A 15,780-nucleotide genomic window follows, 5' to 3' on the forward strand; every position below is an offset into this window, starting at 1 on the left:
GGGTGAAGCCGCAGGCAAAATCTAGTAACAAATGGATACAATAAAGACATAAAGTGGACCTATCTATATGACTGATAATTTGATTAAAATGTTATGCAATTTCAGACGTGCGGTTGCAGAAACTGCTAGCCTCGAAGCAATCGTTGGAGTCAGAAGTTCGCAAGCTGAAGTTGCAGCTCAACGAGGAGCGCGCGGCCAGGCAGAACGGCGTCGCCAACCATCACGACGCCGAGTATGAGAGCGAGTGTACGTATTGCTTTAGATAATGCTATCTATTGTAAAAGTGCTGTTGCTAGCTGGTTAGAGTCTAAAAGTTTTGATGAAATAGAAGCCTTGGTATACCGGTCTAGTAACCAACTTTGTGTGTAGTCAGGTCACCGACCGGGAGAACTGTGTGTATTTTGACGTGACAACGTCTTAAATTAGGTTGCGGCTGGGAGTCACTTATGAAAAAGTGTAACGCCCGGTAACGTTACGATGAGTCACCGAACGAGAGAGAGGCCCGCCGAATGCCTTGCGTCTCTCTCCCACTCAACTATGATCGGTCTGCCGCGCGCGTAAAAAGACGTTGTCACGTAAAATCTTCGCCCGTAAAACCGACTTTACAGGCAACCATTTTTTATGTTGATATTAATAGTATTTTTCCAATTGAGTGCGCACAAGAAAGTGAAAAGCTGAAGGAATAACATTGGTATGATGCAGTGGAGACGCTGCGCAGGAGCGTGTCGGAGAGCAAGGCGCGCGCGGCGCGGGCGGAGGCGGAGGCGGCGCTGCAGGCCGCGGCGGCTGTGCGGCGTGAGGCTCAGCTGGCGAGGCTGCGCGCGCGCCAGGAGCGCCAGGACGGGCTCGAGGAGCTGCTCAAGCAGGAGCGCCGCAAGCTGCAGCGCGAGGTGACACCAGACGTTTCACATTACAGTACAGTTCACGTCTACGTGACAACATAACATTTGTAAACTGATGTTGTACTGAACCCTCGCGAGAAGAGAAACGCGTGAAACAAAACAAGACCACTACATATTGCAGAAAAAAAAAATTACGTCTAACTTATAAAAGTAATCCACAGCTAATACGATGGAATCCCACATTCCACGATTGTCTTTATTTTCACTATTTTTTTTATGAATAACTAACAACCCAACCCGACTACTGACGAGATCTATAAACCTTCGGAAATAAATTGTCTAAATATCAGTGAAACGTGTATCAAAATCAAAGAGATTTTAAAAGAGGAAAGCATAAATGCAGAAAACGATTTTGTTTTATAGTATGCAGTGAAGTGATTGTCATTATTCTACAACCCAAACTTATATAATGATGTTTTCAGGAAGTCGTTGACTTCTGGGCCGAAATCAATAATGGCAATAGTTAACGGTACAGTAATTTCGCCCCGTGTGGACCCCCACCCATAACTTTATATGCTGTGTGCGTAGTGCTACTTTGCTGTTCAAATCTCACCATCGAGTCAATTAAAACGCAGCTAACAAATCACAGTGAGCCATTGTGACGCAACGGCAACCACACTGCAATGTGATTGGTTCGCTACGTCTCACTGCGTATCGACTCGATAGTGGTATGTGAAGTGCAAACCAACACTTCGCCCTCTGTATTAATACCAATCATTTACCTTATATCACAATAATAAATATAAATATGGTGTAAATATTTAAACCGTTAACAAATGACAATAATACATTCCTAATTTCCCTGTCGGACTGTTTGCTTTGAATTTCATGAAATAAAATCATTAAGACCTAGTTTTGGACAAACTCGCATTTTTTCTACCAGGCCGTTTTATTAACGCATAAATGTTTCTGACGTTTTATTTACTCTTTTTTTTTATAAAACTCTTGTTTTTTAGCCTTTTAATGACATGTCCCACTGCTTAAAAATGTCCCACAAAAAAACTTACATAACGAAAATTGCTCTACACAGTAGCTTTTGTAAAACAATTTTCATCTGCTTTGTACAGTTTCCGGAAATCGCCACAGCGGCGCAAACTCAAAAATTACATAATAATATCTAACGAATACTGTATTACTGTAGGCTCGGGAAGCCCTCAATCGCGTGGAAGAGTTGGAGACAGAGAACAGCCACCTGACGAAGAGACTGGACAAACTGAAAAACGCCAAGTCCGCGCTGCTCAAGGATCTGTGACAGCACTGAGCGGGGCCCGGCTGTGCGCCGCCGGGAACGGGAACTACACTTGTTGTTTACATCGAATGCGCGACGTAAGTCAAAAATTAACACCTCTGCCGCAACAGGTCGACGTAAAAAAAAGTTCCGACATTGACGCGTTTTACTTTCGACATGTGACATTCGAAACTCAACCTAACTTCCAACGCGCAAGTCTCAAAATGCGGTAAAAAAAAGCAGTGTCGTTTGAACGGAAACACGATTACTCCAATCTGTTCCACTCGAACCTATTTTTAAAGCGCGTTGCGAACAAGGCCTAAGAACTGGTGGATTCTAAATCCATCATTTCTTATGCTAACTCCACACTGTCGCCGAACTCAGACTGTGCAATGGAAAACCAACAATGTGTACCGAATTCGCCAAAGTTTAAGCAAACTGTTCGACGACAGTGTGGAGCCGTCATTTGACTTTGTTGTTACGTTTAGGTTCTCTCAAAAAAAAAACATGCTATCACCACAGAAGCTAAATTAATAAAATATGACAATTTTTATTTCATGATTTTATGAACTTTTAACTTGTAACAATTCTATATTCAAAATGGCCGATGCCGCGCTTTCGATATTGACGAAATGTTATGTTATTGTAAACACGCGACACACACATTGACTTAGCAGAAATTATCTAATAAATGTATAACTGTGTCATAATTTTTTCTTTGAATAAGCGAATATACAGTGTGGTCTAAACAGTAAAAATATATAATATCGCATTTTAATATCAATGCTTTGATATTCTGTAACTACGAATTAACTTTTAATTTAATAACATTGACTTAACACATTGCATTGGACTAAATATTGTGCATTTTTATACTTTTACTCAAAATAAAGAATGCATTTTAAATACATCAAAGTTAAAACATTATGTTTGCATTTTAAACACGATGATTTAATTAATTTCAAATATTTTATGGTGAATTAATTTTGAATATAGTTTAATAAATCATGACAGTAATTTTGGGACCAGCTCCCGATGTGCAATTAGCGAATAGTGTTCATCCAATAATAATCTGTTGCGGTTATTAAATTCAAAATTCAAGATTTTTAACTGTTTTCCAATGACATAATAATTTAGAAACTGATTTAAAAGATCGAAATTTAAAATAACAATTTAAACTAATATATTCTTGAAATGGACAGTATTGTTTGATGAATGTTGCGAAGTTGCGACTCCAATCTATGTGATTAATGATTATGAGATTGTATAGAATTGAATTTTGTATGTATAGCTTGCCCAATCAAAAGTTAGACTGTCCTTATTTTAAAGTATTTTACTCTTACTTTAAGCACACTCTAATTTTTGCATGCCCAAGCACTATTTGTAAATGGATGGAAATAATTTTGTATAATATAGTACTGTGTATAATTAAAATAATAATAATTTATTTGTTCATTGATAATAAATAGATTCATGTTCTTATTTTTCTATATAGAATTTATTTAGCTTGCCGATTGCGTATTTTATTCTTTCGTGTAATATTGATTATGATGATGAATATTAATGAAAATAATTTTATAATTTCCCGACTTGCCAATGGTATCACAAATTTTATTAAATTTAGTGTACGCGTCCACTATTGTAACCTGCTTTTATTGTAATGAATATAATTCTCGACTAATATCGTAGTAGCGACGGCAAAGTGATTGCTCAAAATTATATCCAGTTATGTGATAGTTATCATGAATTTAGACGTCCGTTGTAGTTGATATTAGTTGCCGGGGGAGAAAATGGCGAATTTAAGTACAGAAAATTGTATGTGACACGTCTTTTACGGTCAGTTTCAGTGTGGTAATAGTACATTGTTTCCTTGTAATTCTCAAACTTTGATTGCAATACAAATTGTAACCAATTGCAGTAACCAGATCCTAATGCGATATAATGAGTGATGTTATTGTATTTTCTTAAAACAGCATTATTAACTTGTAACTATAAATATTTACTTAGGGCGTTATTCCACTTGTCAAATTCTTTGTCGAATAATGTTATGTTTAAAATTTTAATTATACTTTATTGTACAATATTAAAGTTGTAAAAGTACAATGGCTGGTTGGCATTAGCACTCGTAATTTTACCTAAGATGAAAGAGAAATAATATTTGACAAAGAATTGGGTGAGTGTGTTACCGCCTTACCTCTGTTAGAAAATATTGTTGCAGATTGTATATCAGCTATTTAATTATACTAGAATTGTATAAGTATTTTTTGTAACATTTGAAATTATTTGCCGAACCGGAAAGTTACCACTGTCTACTAATCTTCTTGCAATGTATTTGATATTCACTAATGTTGTCACGAACCCAACTTCCATATAATATAGTTAATCTAATTTGTACATTGTATTACGAAAATAGTTTGACAGTATCCAACTTTGTTATTGTTACGTGCTACGAAAGGCGATAAATAAATAAGTTAAATTTTGAAAGACACACATCCGCTGCGTGACATAAACATTAAGTGCGTCTTTGTCGCACCTGACGTGCGCAAGAGATGGCAGAGTCCATTTCTATCGAACTTAAATGCCGGCCCAAACCGAATGCGAAGGAGTAATGCGTATTTGACATATATTGTATGGAATATCAGTGTGACACTTCTCATATAGTTCCGTACAATACTGACGTTTCTGATACGGATACGGTAACGCATAGTTACACACGCATTGGGTCTGACCGAGCTTAAATAATCACAGACTAAAACAAGCTAAGTGGCTTGTAGTATTCCTTTTCAGGTTTGATAGTAACTATAGTGTTTGTGTCCGTAATGTAAGATGATTGTACACTGTCCGTCGAGGCAATCTGGTAATATAGTTGTTATTATAATAGTCATGCTCACGTAACCGTGCCATCGCGCACCAAATGTATTAGTGTACAGTAGAGTAGCGAGTGTAAATGAGTTGTGCTTGTAAGTGTATGCGGTGTGCACATCCACAGAGTAAAGCGTAGCGTGCCCGTTTTTTGTATGGAATTGTCACGCGCGTCAGCGCTGCCAGTCACAATTTCATACAAAAAACGCGCTCACGTTACGCAGTCCGTGTGCACCGGCCTTAAAACAATATCCGTTCTAAATTTTGAACTGTCATGTAAAAACTATTATTAAAAAATGTACTAACTAATTTTAATAAATATCGTAAGTCCCATTTCATCCGAATATCTGGCAACCCTATGGGGATAGAGAATGTATAACTCATTGTAATGATCGTCTATGTATGCTGTAGATAGCGTTAGTCAATTCTGTCTATAGGCTGTGTTGTGAGGGCCTTCAGTCTCAATGCTTGCACGATGGTGGGAAATTGAGTACTGTGTCCATGTAAATAGAGTTCCATTTGACTTGAACTCGTGTGTCGTGTAAGCCTTGAGGGTATGGGCCAATGGCCGATGCCATTCTTGATACGTCATAAGTCAGAGTAAGTGTAGTTAGAATATCATTTTGTAAGTATGATGTATGTATTTTGGTGCTGCATTACTAATTTATTTGTTTTTAATTAGGATGACCACTTTTTATATGAAGCGAAACCGACTTAATGTATACATTTGGATATTTTGAATAAATTTCGCTCCTAAAGTGTTGTTTTATTTAATTTCAAGGGGGTAATGTGTACACCTAACCGATAGTGACTACCGCAGCGGGTATGCGCTGACTTTTATGTTGCACTAATTGCAGACATTCCCAAGGGAGCCACTAGGACATTAAGTGGACTGATTTCTGTGAACTGACTGTGTTGTTATAAACCCTGGGTTCGATTCCCAGCGCGGGCAAACAGATTTTTGCATAAAGTTTTATTTCAATGCAATTCTGGAGGGAGTCTACCATTATCAAGTGTTGGCTATTTTTATAACTTGTATCGTAGGATTTGACTATAGTACAGTAGTATATCGATAGATTACTCATCATTCCAAAAACGCTATTGATACTATGTACATTCAGAGAAACCGCAGATTTTCAAAAGTCAAATGTAGGATTTTGTATATGAGGTTTTCTAAAATCGAATAATCTTACAGACTGAATGAAACACACAGGAACATTCTATCAAATTTATTTATATCTAAAAGAGTTGCGCGGGAAACCGTATTTTGATATCTACATGTACAAATGTTTAGCCAGGGAGTTCTATTAATTACCATTAGCTATCAAACTATAAGTAAGATTCTAAACCAAATTAGTTTATGAACAACTAGCCGTGCTCGGGGCTTCCTCTTGAATAAAAATTGCCCGATATATTTTCTCAACCTGTGTACCAAATTTCATCTAATACCATTCAGTATAGAACAAACATCGACACACACTAACATCCGAACTTTCCCATTTGTATATTAGTATGATACGACAGATGTCCTATTTGTATTGTAGCATTTTTAAATACACTTCTTTTATTTCTTACTAGAAAGCGGCTTAATTACGCTTACAATTAATATGTACACCAATCTAAGTCTAGTTGAGACCAGCTTAACATTAGGTGACATGAATTATAAAAAATAACACATAACCAAAGATAAAATGAAAACTTTACGTAAGTAATAATTTTGGTTGTATCCATTTTGGTCTTTTAATTCTGTTAAAGCTTTATAATCAAAGAATGTGTGTGTGTGTGTGTGTGTGGGAGGTTTTTCAAGAGGCTTCAAATAGCTGATGAGTAACAGAGTAATATTTTTTAGACTTGGCATATTTCTACAAGATCAAATAATAATGAGTACCTTTCGTTAAATTTGGTCATTAAGATAAAAAATTTTGAATCTTCAGCAAATATTATAGTCTATAGTGATTTGTCTGTGGATTTTCGCATAATGGCCTACATGGATTTGTAGATACAATGCGCGAGAGATGGACAGCCTATAATACGCCAGGTCTTCCTTTTTTTTTCAAGTGTGTTATTCCTAACACTAGTATGAAATTTTATTCAAATTGCCTAAAGGCATCTGACATTACTTTCACAGGTCCCATGTGGCGCAATTGTACCTATAAATTAATGTAAAAATAATCTGAAAGCATTAAATAGGGATAGAGTTGCTCAATTGAACATATTAACATAAAAGATTCTCCATTCTCCTTATTGTACAATTTAACCTAATTCTTTACAATAATTATGTTAAATGAAAGATGTCAAGCCCAAAGAGAATACATACAAATTAATTAAAATATAAATCAGAAAAATGATTCTATGATTCTGATAAGAAAATTATATATTTCTCATATTGATCTCAAACTTACTTTGGGGTTAACTTTGTGTAAATTGGCTTTATCACCTTTATTTACCTATATAAGAAAATGGTGCAAAAATTATCTTTCTTATCACAGGTGAGATATTATTGATTGAATACACAATGGTATTATATAATTCAACAAAATCTTTGATTCTCTTTGGGCCCAATGTGAGCTTAACCTACATTTTTACATTGGTTCAAGGCACGGGGTGTTGGCTTGGTATGAGGCCTCCGTGCTCTGGACTATGTTTTTGTTTTTTCCGCTTTTTCTCTTTTTTCCTTTTCTTGCGTTCCTTATCATCATCATGCCGTTTCTCCTTTTTACGTTTTGTTCGTTCAAATGTGTCTGGATTTGAAGAGTCTGAAATATATGGAGAAGGTATACTTATCTGTTAACCTGTCAATCACATGCAATCAAGACACAATAGATAAACAATATTTTCAACCGCTGCATTTGCACCGGTTCATAAGGTAGATGTAAATGGAATATGTAATTATTGATGAACTTATAAGCAATATTGACATTATCAACTTACCTTGTAGTGGAGTGTCTTGTCCAGGAGGAGCGCCATCTTTGTGCTTGTGCTTTTTATGTGTTTTCTTATGTTTCTTAGGTGGGGCTGCACTAACATAGCGGTACTGCTCAGGAAGTGGCCCGGGGTGTAAGCGGAACCCAGCCAGCTGCGCGCTGGTCAATGGCAGAATCTCTTTACCGCCAATTGGCCTTTTAGCTATCACTGACGCCAATGTACTGTTGTCCTCTTGACCTGGTCCATCTAATATGCCAGGTAGATTTGGAAGAAATGATGATAACGATTCTTTTAATTTCTTGCCATTGAATTTGCTGTAAGAGTGTTCCAGGCCATAATATGACATTAAATTCGTGGCCCCAGTGAGCTCACATTCACCTATAAAAAATACAGATTTTAGTTAAATATATATAAATTTCACACGTTTTTAGTCAAGTAAAGGATACTGTATACCTGGAGGTTCTTTCATCAAGTAGAATGGTCCGCTGTGCACTATGGAAGGATTTTTGCCCAGCGATATTGTGGTCTTGAGGGTTCCAGACGAATCCTGCCGAGAAACGACTGGTGACCTCGCTCCTCTCGGCGAGGACTTTGGTGAATATGGTTCTACTTTCCTAAACTGATCAGACATCATCTTGAATCAGCATTTCTACACAAATAAATACAAAATAAAGAAATTCCACTAAATAAAAATCATAGAAAATAAAACTACACCCTTCCCTTTTGACAACACTGCATCTACTTAAGCTGGGTTGCCAGTCGTTTGAACTCATAAACTCGCACACATAATCTAAAAACTACTACTATGAAACGTGATGGGTATTATTTTTGTTGATCTATGGATGAAAGCGAGGTATGAAACCCGGTAGAATAGAAACCTAGAAACATGGAATAGCAAAGCTCAACGCGATGGCGCTACTGGTACAACTAAGGTACACAAACATTGCCAATGGAGGCAAAAAGTGAGGCGTTTCATAGTATTCGAAGTTTTTTGACGTGACAACGTCTTAAATTAGGTTGCGGCTGGGAGTCACTTATGAAAAAGTGTAACGCCCGGTAACGTTACGATGAGTCACCGAACGAGAGAGAGGCCCGCCGAATGCCTTGCGTCTCTCTCCCACTCAACTATGATCGGTCTGCCGCGCGCGTAAAAAGACGTTGTCACGTAAAATCTTCGCCCGTAAAACCGACTTTACAGGCAACCATTTTTATCTTATGGTAAACGGTTTTTCCCAATATTTCGGCACACAAATATGCTACAATGTTTTATATTTTCACAAACGAATGCTTATATAATGACAGGATTAATAAAGTACTCTAAAATAAACGTTTTAATCGACATAGCAAAACGCGGTAAAGCTTTTGTGTACTTAACATACAGTGTATTGTACTCTGGCGGGATAAATATGCAGTAATACTCCCTATTTCTAATTGTTTTGTTGTTCTGTACTATATTACGCTAAATCTGATTTTATTACACGCGACACGTGTTGGCAAAATCATGAGCTAGTTATGTGTACAATACTGTAAAAAAGTAAAATTTTAAAACAAAAAAATAGTCTATGGTTCATGAATTAGCTTCTCGTAACGTGCTGCAGTTTTCATTCTAATTTGTTTGGAAATAAACAATTATAAGTGATTAATTATAAATCTAAATATTATTTTGTGCAACATAAAACATGAAAAATGATTGATGATAGTGACATCAGTGATACAAACCTGGAACGACGCTTTTGATTATCACCATTCTTCGCTCAGCGAAGTGACGCCATTTTACGGGAATGATCAGCCCGCGGCTGCCTCATAATAAGCCTGATGTAAGGATCGCTCTTCCTAAACGGATGCATGGAAACAAATCTTTATTGCTGTACTCGTACTGGACGTACGATTTCAGAGGTAAACTTGATTACTATAGTGATAGCAATATTTGTAATTTGAATTCAGTTTCCATTTCCTCTACAATTGAACGTCTTTTGTTTCCCTATTGCTAAAAGCACGTGTTGATTTTTCAGAAAATTATGGAAGATGGTAATTCTCACAATACGAATGACGAAAAGACCGCTACGGCACTCTTCGCAAATTTGTATGGTGAACGAGGTTCGAAATTGACGACAAATGGGCACGACCCAACAGGCGAGAGCTCGAGTTATTCCGATGACGCTTACGATCACTGCCCGCCCGCGCACGCCGCCATCGATCCCGCCAAAGACGATAAGTTCAAAAAACGTATAAATCCACTGAGAATACATCTTGGAAAGAGACCATTTGTAGATAACTCCCTACAATATTACAGTTCTGTTAAGAAAAAGAGGCCATTAATAACAAAGCCAAATGACAGGCCACCCGCAAATACAACTCATAGAGCACCTAAACTTATCCCGAAACGTGACCGCCTCCAGTTTCACAATATTTCCTCACAGGTGGGTAGCACAACAGTTGACAATGAACAGGATAAACCCACACCTCGACTTGTGCCTAAAAGCCAGGTGCAGCAATTTAAGAAGGGTAAAATTGAAAAGGGACCTCAGTTGAAGGAATATGCTCAGAGTTTAGGATTACAACCAATGGTCAAATTCAAATGCCGAAAATGTTGCTCTATGTCATTCAAGACACTAGCAATGCTAAAAGATCATCAATTAGTTTGCCGAGCACAGGCAAAGGAACCAACTATGAGTCCAGAGGCTGCACCAACCACAGAAGCCAATCCCGGTGGTCCGTCAAGGGTCACCCGCAAGGTTTATTTATGTTCAGCATGCGGTACCTATTATGAAAATTGGAATCTCTTTCTTCACATGCGAGAAGTGCACAATAGACATATTTGCTTGTTCTGTCTCGGTATGTTTTCAAAAGCAGAAAAATTAGCGTCTCACCTTACAAATAAACATAATGTGCAAGAGTTCAACTATGATAGCAAGGATGAATTTTTCAATGTTTACAATGGTACCCTGTATTTGATGTGTTGTGTTTGTGATGAAGTATATAGTGAGAAAGATGATTTCTTCAATCATGACTGTAATAATGTGAAGCCAAAACCTGTGCCTGTACTTGTAAGTAAGAAGTCAAATGCCACAAAGATTAAAAGTTGTAATGAAATATCATCAAATGGTCCACCAACTATTACAAAAGAAGCAGTGAAATCATTAAATGATAAATATGCAGAATTGAAACATGAAACGGTGACGTCCCAATCGCAGCCAGTCTTACCAGATTCCATGGACTTAGAGCCAGCTCACAGTGACACAAGCATCAGTTCCGATAGCTCAGCTGCACGGGAGGTTACCAGTTCTGTGGATTGTGCGAAAGAGCCAGACAGTTTCACTCACCAAGTGAGCCCAATTCACAAAAGTGATTTTAGTCCAAAGAGAAATAGGCATCCATATCCAAATGGTGATGAAAGAGTAGACCAATCCGATGAAAGTAATTCTCCAATTTCTGAAGAATCAAATAAATATCCAAATTATGATATCACAAGTAAGCCTGAAGATGCTATATGTACTCCTATTGAAAGAGAAGGTGGCATAAAACTAAAATTGAGTTTGAATAAAGCAAATTCCCCTGTTATAATAAATTCTACTGTAGACCCAACAATAGGACAACAAAAAGTCACTAAACCACCTACAAGAGTTCGACGGCCACCTAAAAGGTATGAAAAAGAGACTTTACCTGAACCAGCTGTACAGCCAAAGGTCCCATCCATTAAGATGACTATATGTGACAAAGCAGATAACTCATTTGTTAAGACAACCATTTATGAAAATGATAAAGAGATGACAATGAAAACTGTATTAAATAATAATTTGGAAACACCTCAAAAGACACCAGAACATAAGCAAGAGAACACAATCAAATCTACAATTTATGATAACAAGCAGGATGACATCAACACATTAAACAGGGTACCCAAGCTAACAGTAAGAGTTCCTAAGGAGCTACTGGATAAGGACTCTTCTAGCGATTACTCTTCAGACAGTGATGTCAGTGACAAACTTACTGTTGATGAAAACTCTACTTTGAATGAGTCTGAGAATTTTAAGGAATCTGTACCTGTTTCACCTACAGAACAACCAACACAAGTTCCTGATATTCCTCAACCAGAGCTTCCTGCAAGTTTAGAATCTTTGAAACAAGATGAGACTATTCCAAAAGAAGGAGATATTAATCCCGAGATATCAGAAGAGAAAACAGAAGTCAAATTGGAACCTAAAACTGAAAATGAGGAAATAGATGTTATGACTGAAACTAAAATGGAAGAGCCAGAGATTCCAGTCACCGAACTTGCCTTGGACAGACCATTGGACAAATACCCATTAAAAGATCTTTTGAAAGTCTTTGTAGCTTCCACTGCCTTTAATTGTATATATTGTAATTATGTTCGCAAAATAGCTGTGAATTGTGAACAACTCGCCTTACATATGGTGGCTCAACATCGATTTTCGGCCACTGTGGATAGCATTACAGCTGAAGAGCTGATGCCTGAAACTATTACGGCAAAATTAATAACAGGAGCTCCAGTCTTGAGCTCTGTGTTTATAAACTTGAACTCTTACGACAGTGAAGAAACTAATGAAGATATACAATATGATCACATATTTGAATGTTTTCAGTGTTATTTCAAAACTGCTATACATAAAGATCTCTATTTACATAATCGTAAAATGCATCAAAAAACAATATTACTGTGTGTTATGTGTAAATCTAATTTCTATAGTTATAGTGAACTGTTGTGTCATTTATGCCCTGGAACTTATGACTCTGAGTATGAAGCAAAGTTTAGATGTTGTTTGTGCAGTGTTGACTCTATACCATCATCATTTAGGTTAATGGTACACCTTAGGAAGATTCACCACACATGTGATGTTTGTTTAGAATTTTGTCAAAGTCAAGTTAGATTGTCTAATCATGTATGGAAACATAAATTGCACCATTTATGCTATCGTTGTGGCATTGCCTACAGGAATAAGCGTGATATTACCAATCATTTATTTTGGAAACATGGCACAGAAAGTGTTTTGTGTAAGAGATGTCTTCAGAAAAAATGGCCTCATGTCTATCATTTCTGCACACCACCAGCAGTATTTATTTGTGAAGAATGTAGTTTACAGTTTACTAAAGCTGTTTATTTGAAAGTTCATAAAAGATTACATTCAGAAGAATATCCTCACATCTGCACAGAAGAAGGATGCACTGAAAAATTTGTTTCTAAGAAATTGCTTATGAAGCATGTTGATGACCATAGAAAGAAACTAATTACTGAGGACTTGAGTGAAGAGAAGCAGTCACTATTTAAAGATGCACCATTAGAGACATCTAAAGAACCCATACCTGTTATTGATTTGGTTGATGATATTCCAAAAGAGGAAGCTGGACCTTCCCAAGATAATGCTGAGGCCGGCACTGAGCAACTTTCTAAAAAAGCAAAGAAAAAGAAAATGAAAGAAAAAGATGCATTATTATTGGATGTCAATTTTCCAGCCCTAGATCTTTCAGAGAGTGACAGTAGTGACGAGTCTGACAGTGGAGCACCACCAGTAAAGAAAGAAGAAACAACAAATGAAAATATCATAGAAGAAAAAACAGAGGTTGTTAATGAACAGAAAGATGAAGCAAAAGCTGATTCAGAGATGCCTCTTGCTCCTCAAGCTGAAGATAATCCTGCAACAGCTGAAGATGAAAAGCCAGATGAGAAACAAGTTCTTGAAATTTGGGACAACTTCAAAAAATACCAAGCCAAAGTTGAAAAACACAAGGAAAAAACTCCTCCTTTGGTTCTTATAAGAAAACATGTGTGCGAATCTGATCATGATTATTGCATAATACCTACTGACTTGAACGGAGATGAGGATTCATTTGGTCTGGATAAAAAGAAAACTAAGAAGTCGCCCAAGAAAAGACATGGTGACTTATCATCATCAAGTAGTAGCAGCAGTGACAGTGATTCAAGTTGTTCTTGTGGGTCCAATTGCAGTTGCTCGTCCAGCAGTGGCTCCTCCTCCTCCAGCTCCTCAGATTCAGATTCTTCTGATGACTCAATTAATGGCAATGCAAAGAAGAAGAAAAAGCAGCTCAAAAAGACATTATCTAGTAGAAGATTAAGTAATGGCTCTAATGTTGATGTGATGGGCATGTCTGAGACACCTATTTTGATTCCTGAGAAAACAGAACCTCCTATAGCTGAAACTGATTTGGAAACTGAAGAAAGTGAAACAGATGAAGAATTTTATGATGAGAATCCTCAAAGAATAGCAAATAAGTTACATGCAGAAAAACGCAACCAGTTGATGCTTTTGGCATCTGTTGCTCCTTCAGATGGCGGGTCTATTTCTGGTGACGCCAGTCGTTGTGCTACGCCAGTGAAACAGGAAGAAAATGACCCTCCAAAACAAGGAACAGAAGAAAAGGAGAAAATTGAAGTCAAAGATAAAACATCAAGTAGCAAAAAGAAAAGTAAGAAGAAAAAGAAGTCAAAGGGATCCAAAAAACACGCACCTATAAAAATTAACATTCCTAAAGACGTGATAGCCAAATCTGAAATAGAGACACCTCAGCCACCTTTAGTTCCTAACAAAATTACTATATCTTTACAATCCAATACTGTACAATTGCCAGAACTGCCAGCTACTCCAATAATACCCAGTAACACCAGTACTCCAGTAGCATCCTCAGAGAACAAGCGCGCGTCCAAAAGGAGAAGAGTTCCAAATAAATTTTATGGATATTCCAGTGACGAAGAAACTCCGTCGACTCCAAGTTTGTCGGCATTGAAGCCTCAGCAGCCACCAAAATTAGAATGGAGGAAGGAGGACCTCCCATCTCCAGTGACGCACAAAGCTAAGAAAGAAATGCCATCGACAGTTATTCCACAAAGGATGTATAACTACACTGAGCCTATTAGATTGACAACTCCCATTCCAGACCCAGAGCCGCCACGAATCTTGATGAATACAGAGTCGATGTCGTCAAGTGATTCCGACTCCAGCGACGAGGGCAATCTGGAGATATGCCAGCCTCATAATATGTACGATAGTGCACCAATCCCGCCTCCCACATACCTCAACTCGGGCACTTCCAGTCTCCCGTATCCATTCCAAAGGCCCGCAGTACGGCAAGCGCGCGAGGGCGAGAGCGTATACTGCTACTGCCGCTGTCCGTACGACGAGGTGTCGGAGATGATCGCCTGTGATGCCGAGGGCTGCTCCATCGAGTGGTTCCACTTCGAGTGTGTCGGTATCATGGTGCCGCCCAAAGGCAAGTGGTACTGCCCAGAATGTAGGAAAAATCAAAGTTTTTCAGGTTACAGATAATTCAACTTGTATATAAATTTTCCTGTACTGTTATACTCTGTATATAACTTATTGATTGTAGATAGTTTAGCTTTACCTGTATATCTTTGTAGGTAGTTTGTGTAAGTTAGGTTATTAGGTCTGAAAAAATGTATCATTGTTATAAAAAAAAAAGTACATGTTATGCTTCATACCGGCCGTGCGGTCAATCTGTAACCTGGCAACTTGTTACTGGCATTAAACTTCTACAGCAAGACGGAAATATAAATCCGATTTTTGATACCAACTCTGTATTTTTATTTCATACTGCTTCCACGATAACAGGATAGTGAGGTGCATAGTCCAAGCGACAATGTCGTCGCGGCATGATCGTCTATACTTTATTATTAATGTCACTACTACACAAAAGTCCCTCGCTGCCTTTGCCTGTTTGTGAAAAAGTAAAAAATACTCAACGGATTTCATAGGGAAAGACTGGGTCGGGCATGGAATTAACGAAGTACTTACTAAATCCATGGGGTCGGGACAATCATGACATGGGGAAGATGACGAGGCTACTGAAAGTATTATATAATCTGTGACG

General features: G+C 37.6%; 4 protein-coding genes across 9 annotated transcripts in view; 2 read left to right on the top strand and 2 right to left on the bottom strand.

The window, feature by feature from the left end:
- LOC128683662 (uncharacterized protein) overlaps window positions 1-5,750 on the top strand; it is a 29,913-nt gene extending 24,163 nt beyond the window's left edge. For 5 of the 6 annotated variants that reach the window (XM_053769519.2, XM_053769520.2, XM_053769518.1 and 2 more), the window contains 3 exons: window positions 106-246; window positions 703-890; window positions 2,044-5,750. In XM_053769519.2, coding sequence (XP_053625494.1) covers window positions 106-246; window positions 703-890; window positions 2,044-2,154 — 440 coding nt within the window. In that variant the 3' untranslated portion in view covers window positions 2,155-5,750. Of the gene's footprint in view, window positions 1-105; window positions 247-702; window positions 891-1,324; window positions 1,372-2,043 lie in introns of all 6 variants that reach the window. The other variant, XM_053769517.2, reaches the window with a different exon arrangement.
- LOC128683661 (probable cytosolic Fe-S cluster assembly factor GL21135) overlaps window positions 1-15,780 on the bottom strand; it is a 132,364-nt gene that overhangs the window by 54,914 nt on the left and 61,670 nt on the right. The gene's annotated exons all lie outside the window — the stretch shown is intronic.
- MED19 (Mediator complex subunit 19) lies at window positions 6,207-8,675 on the bottom strand. Its single transcript, XM_053769527.2, has 3 exons — window positions 8,371-8,675; window positions 7,924-8,295; window positions 6,207-7,748 (listed from the first exon to the last, which is right to left on the bottom strand). The coding sequence occupies exons 1-3, from the start codon at window positions 8,549-8,551 to the stop codon at window positions 7,585-7,587; spliced, it is 717 nt and encodes a 238-aa protein (XP_053625502.1). The 5' UTR covers window positions 8,552-8,675; the 3' UTR covers window positions 6,207-7,584.
- On the top strand, window positions 9,451-15,483 carry MESR4 (Misexpression suppressor of ras 4). The gene is made up of 2 exons (XM_053769491.1): window positions 9,451-9,813; window positions 9,930-15,483. Exons 1-2 carry the CDS (start codon window positions 9,763-9,765, stop codon window positions 15,216-15,218), a joined length of 5,340 nt encoding a protein of 1,779 aa, XP_053625466.1. The 5' UTR covers window positions 9,451-9,762; the 3' UTR covers window positions 15,219-15,483.

Source organism: Plodia interpunctella, chromosome 3 (genome assembly GCF_027563975.2).
Source record: "Plodia interpunctella isolate USDA-ARS_2022_Savannah chromosome 3, ilPloInte3.2, whole genome shotgun sequence".
NCBI classification, from domain to species: Eukaryota; Metazoa; Arthropoda; class Insecta; order Lepidoptera; family Pyralidae; genus Plodia; species Plodia interpunctella.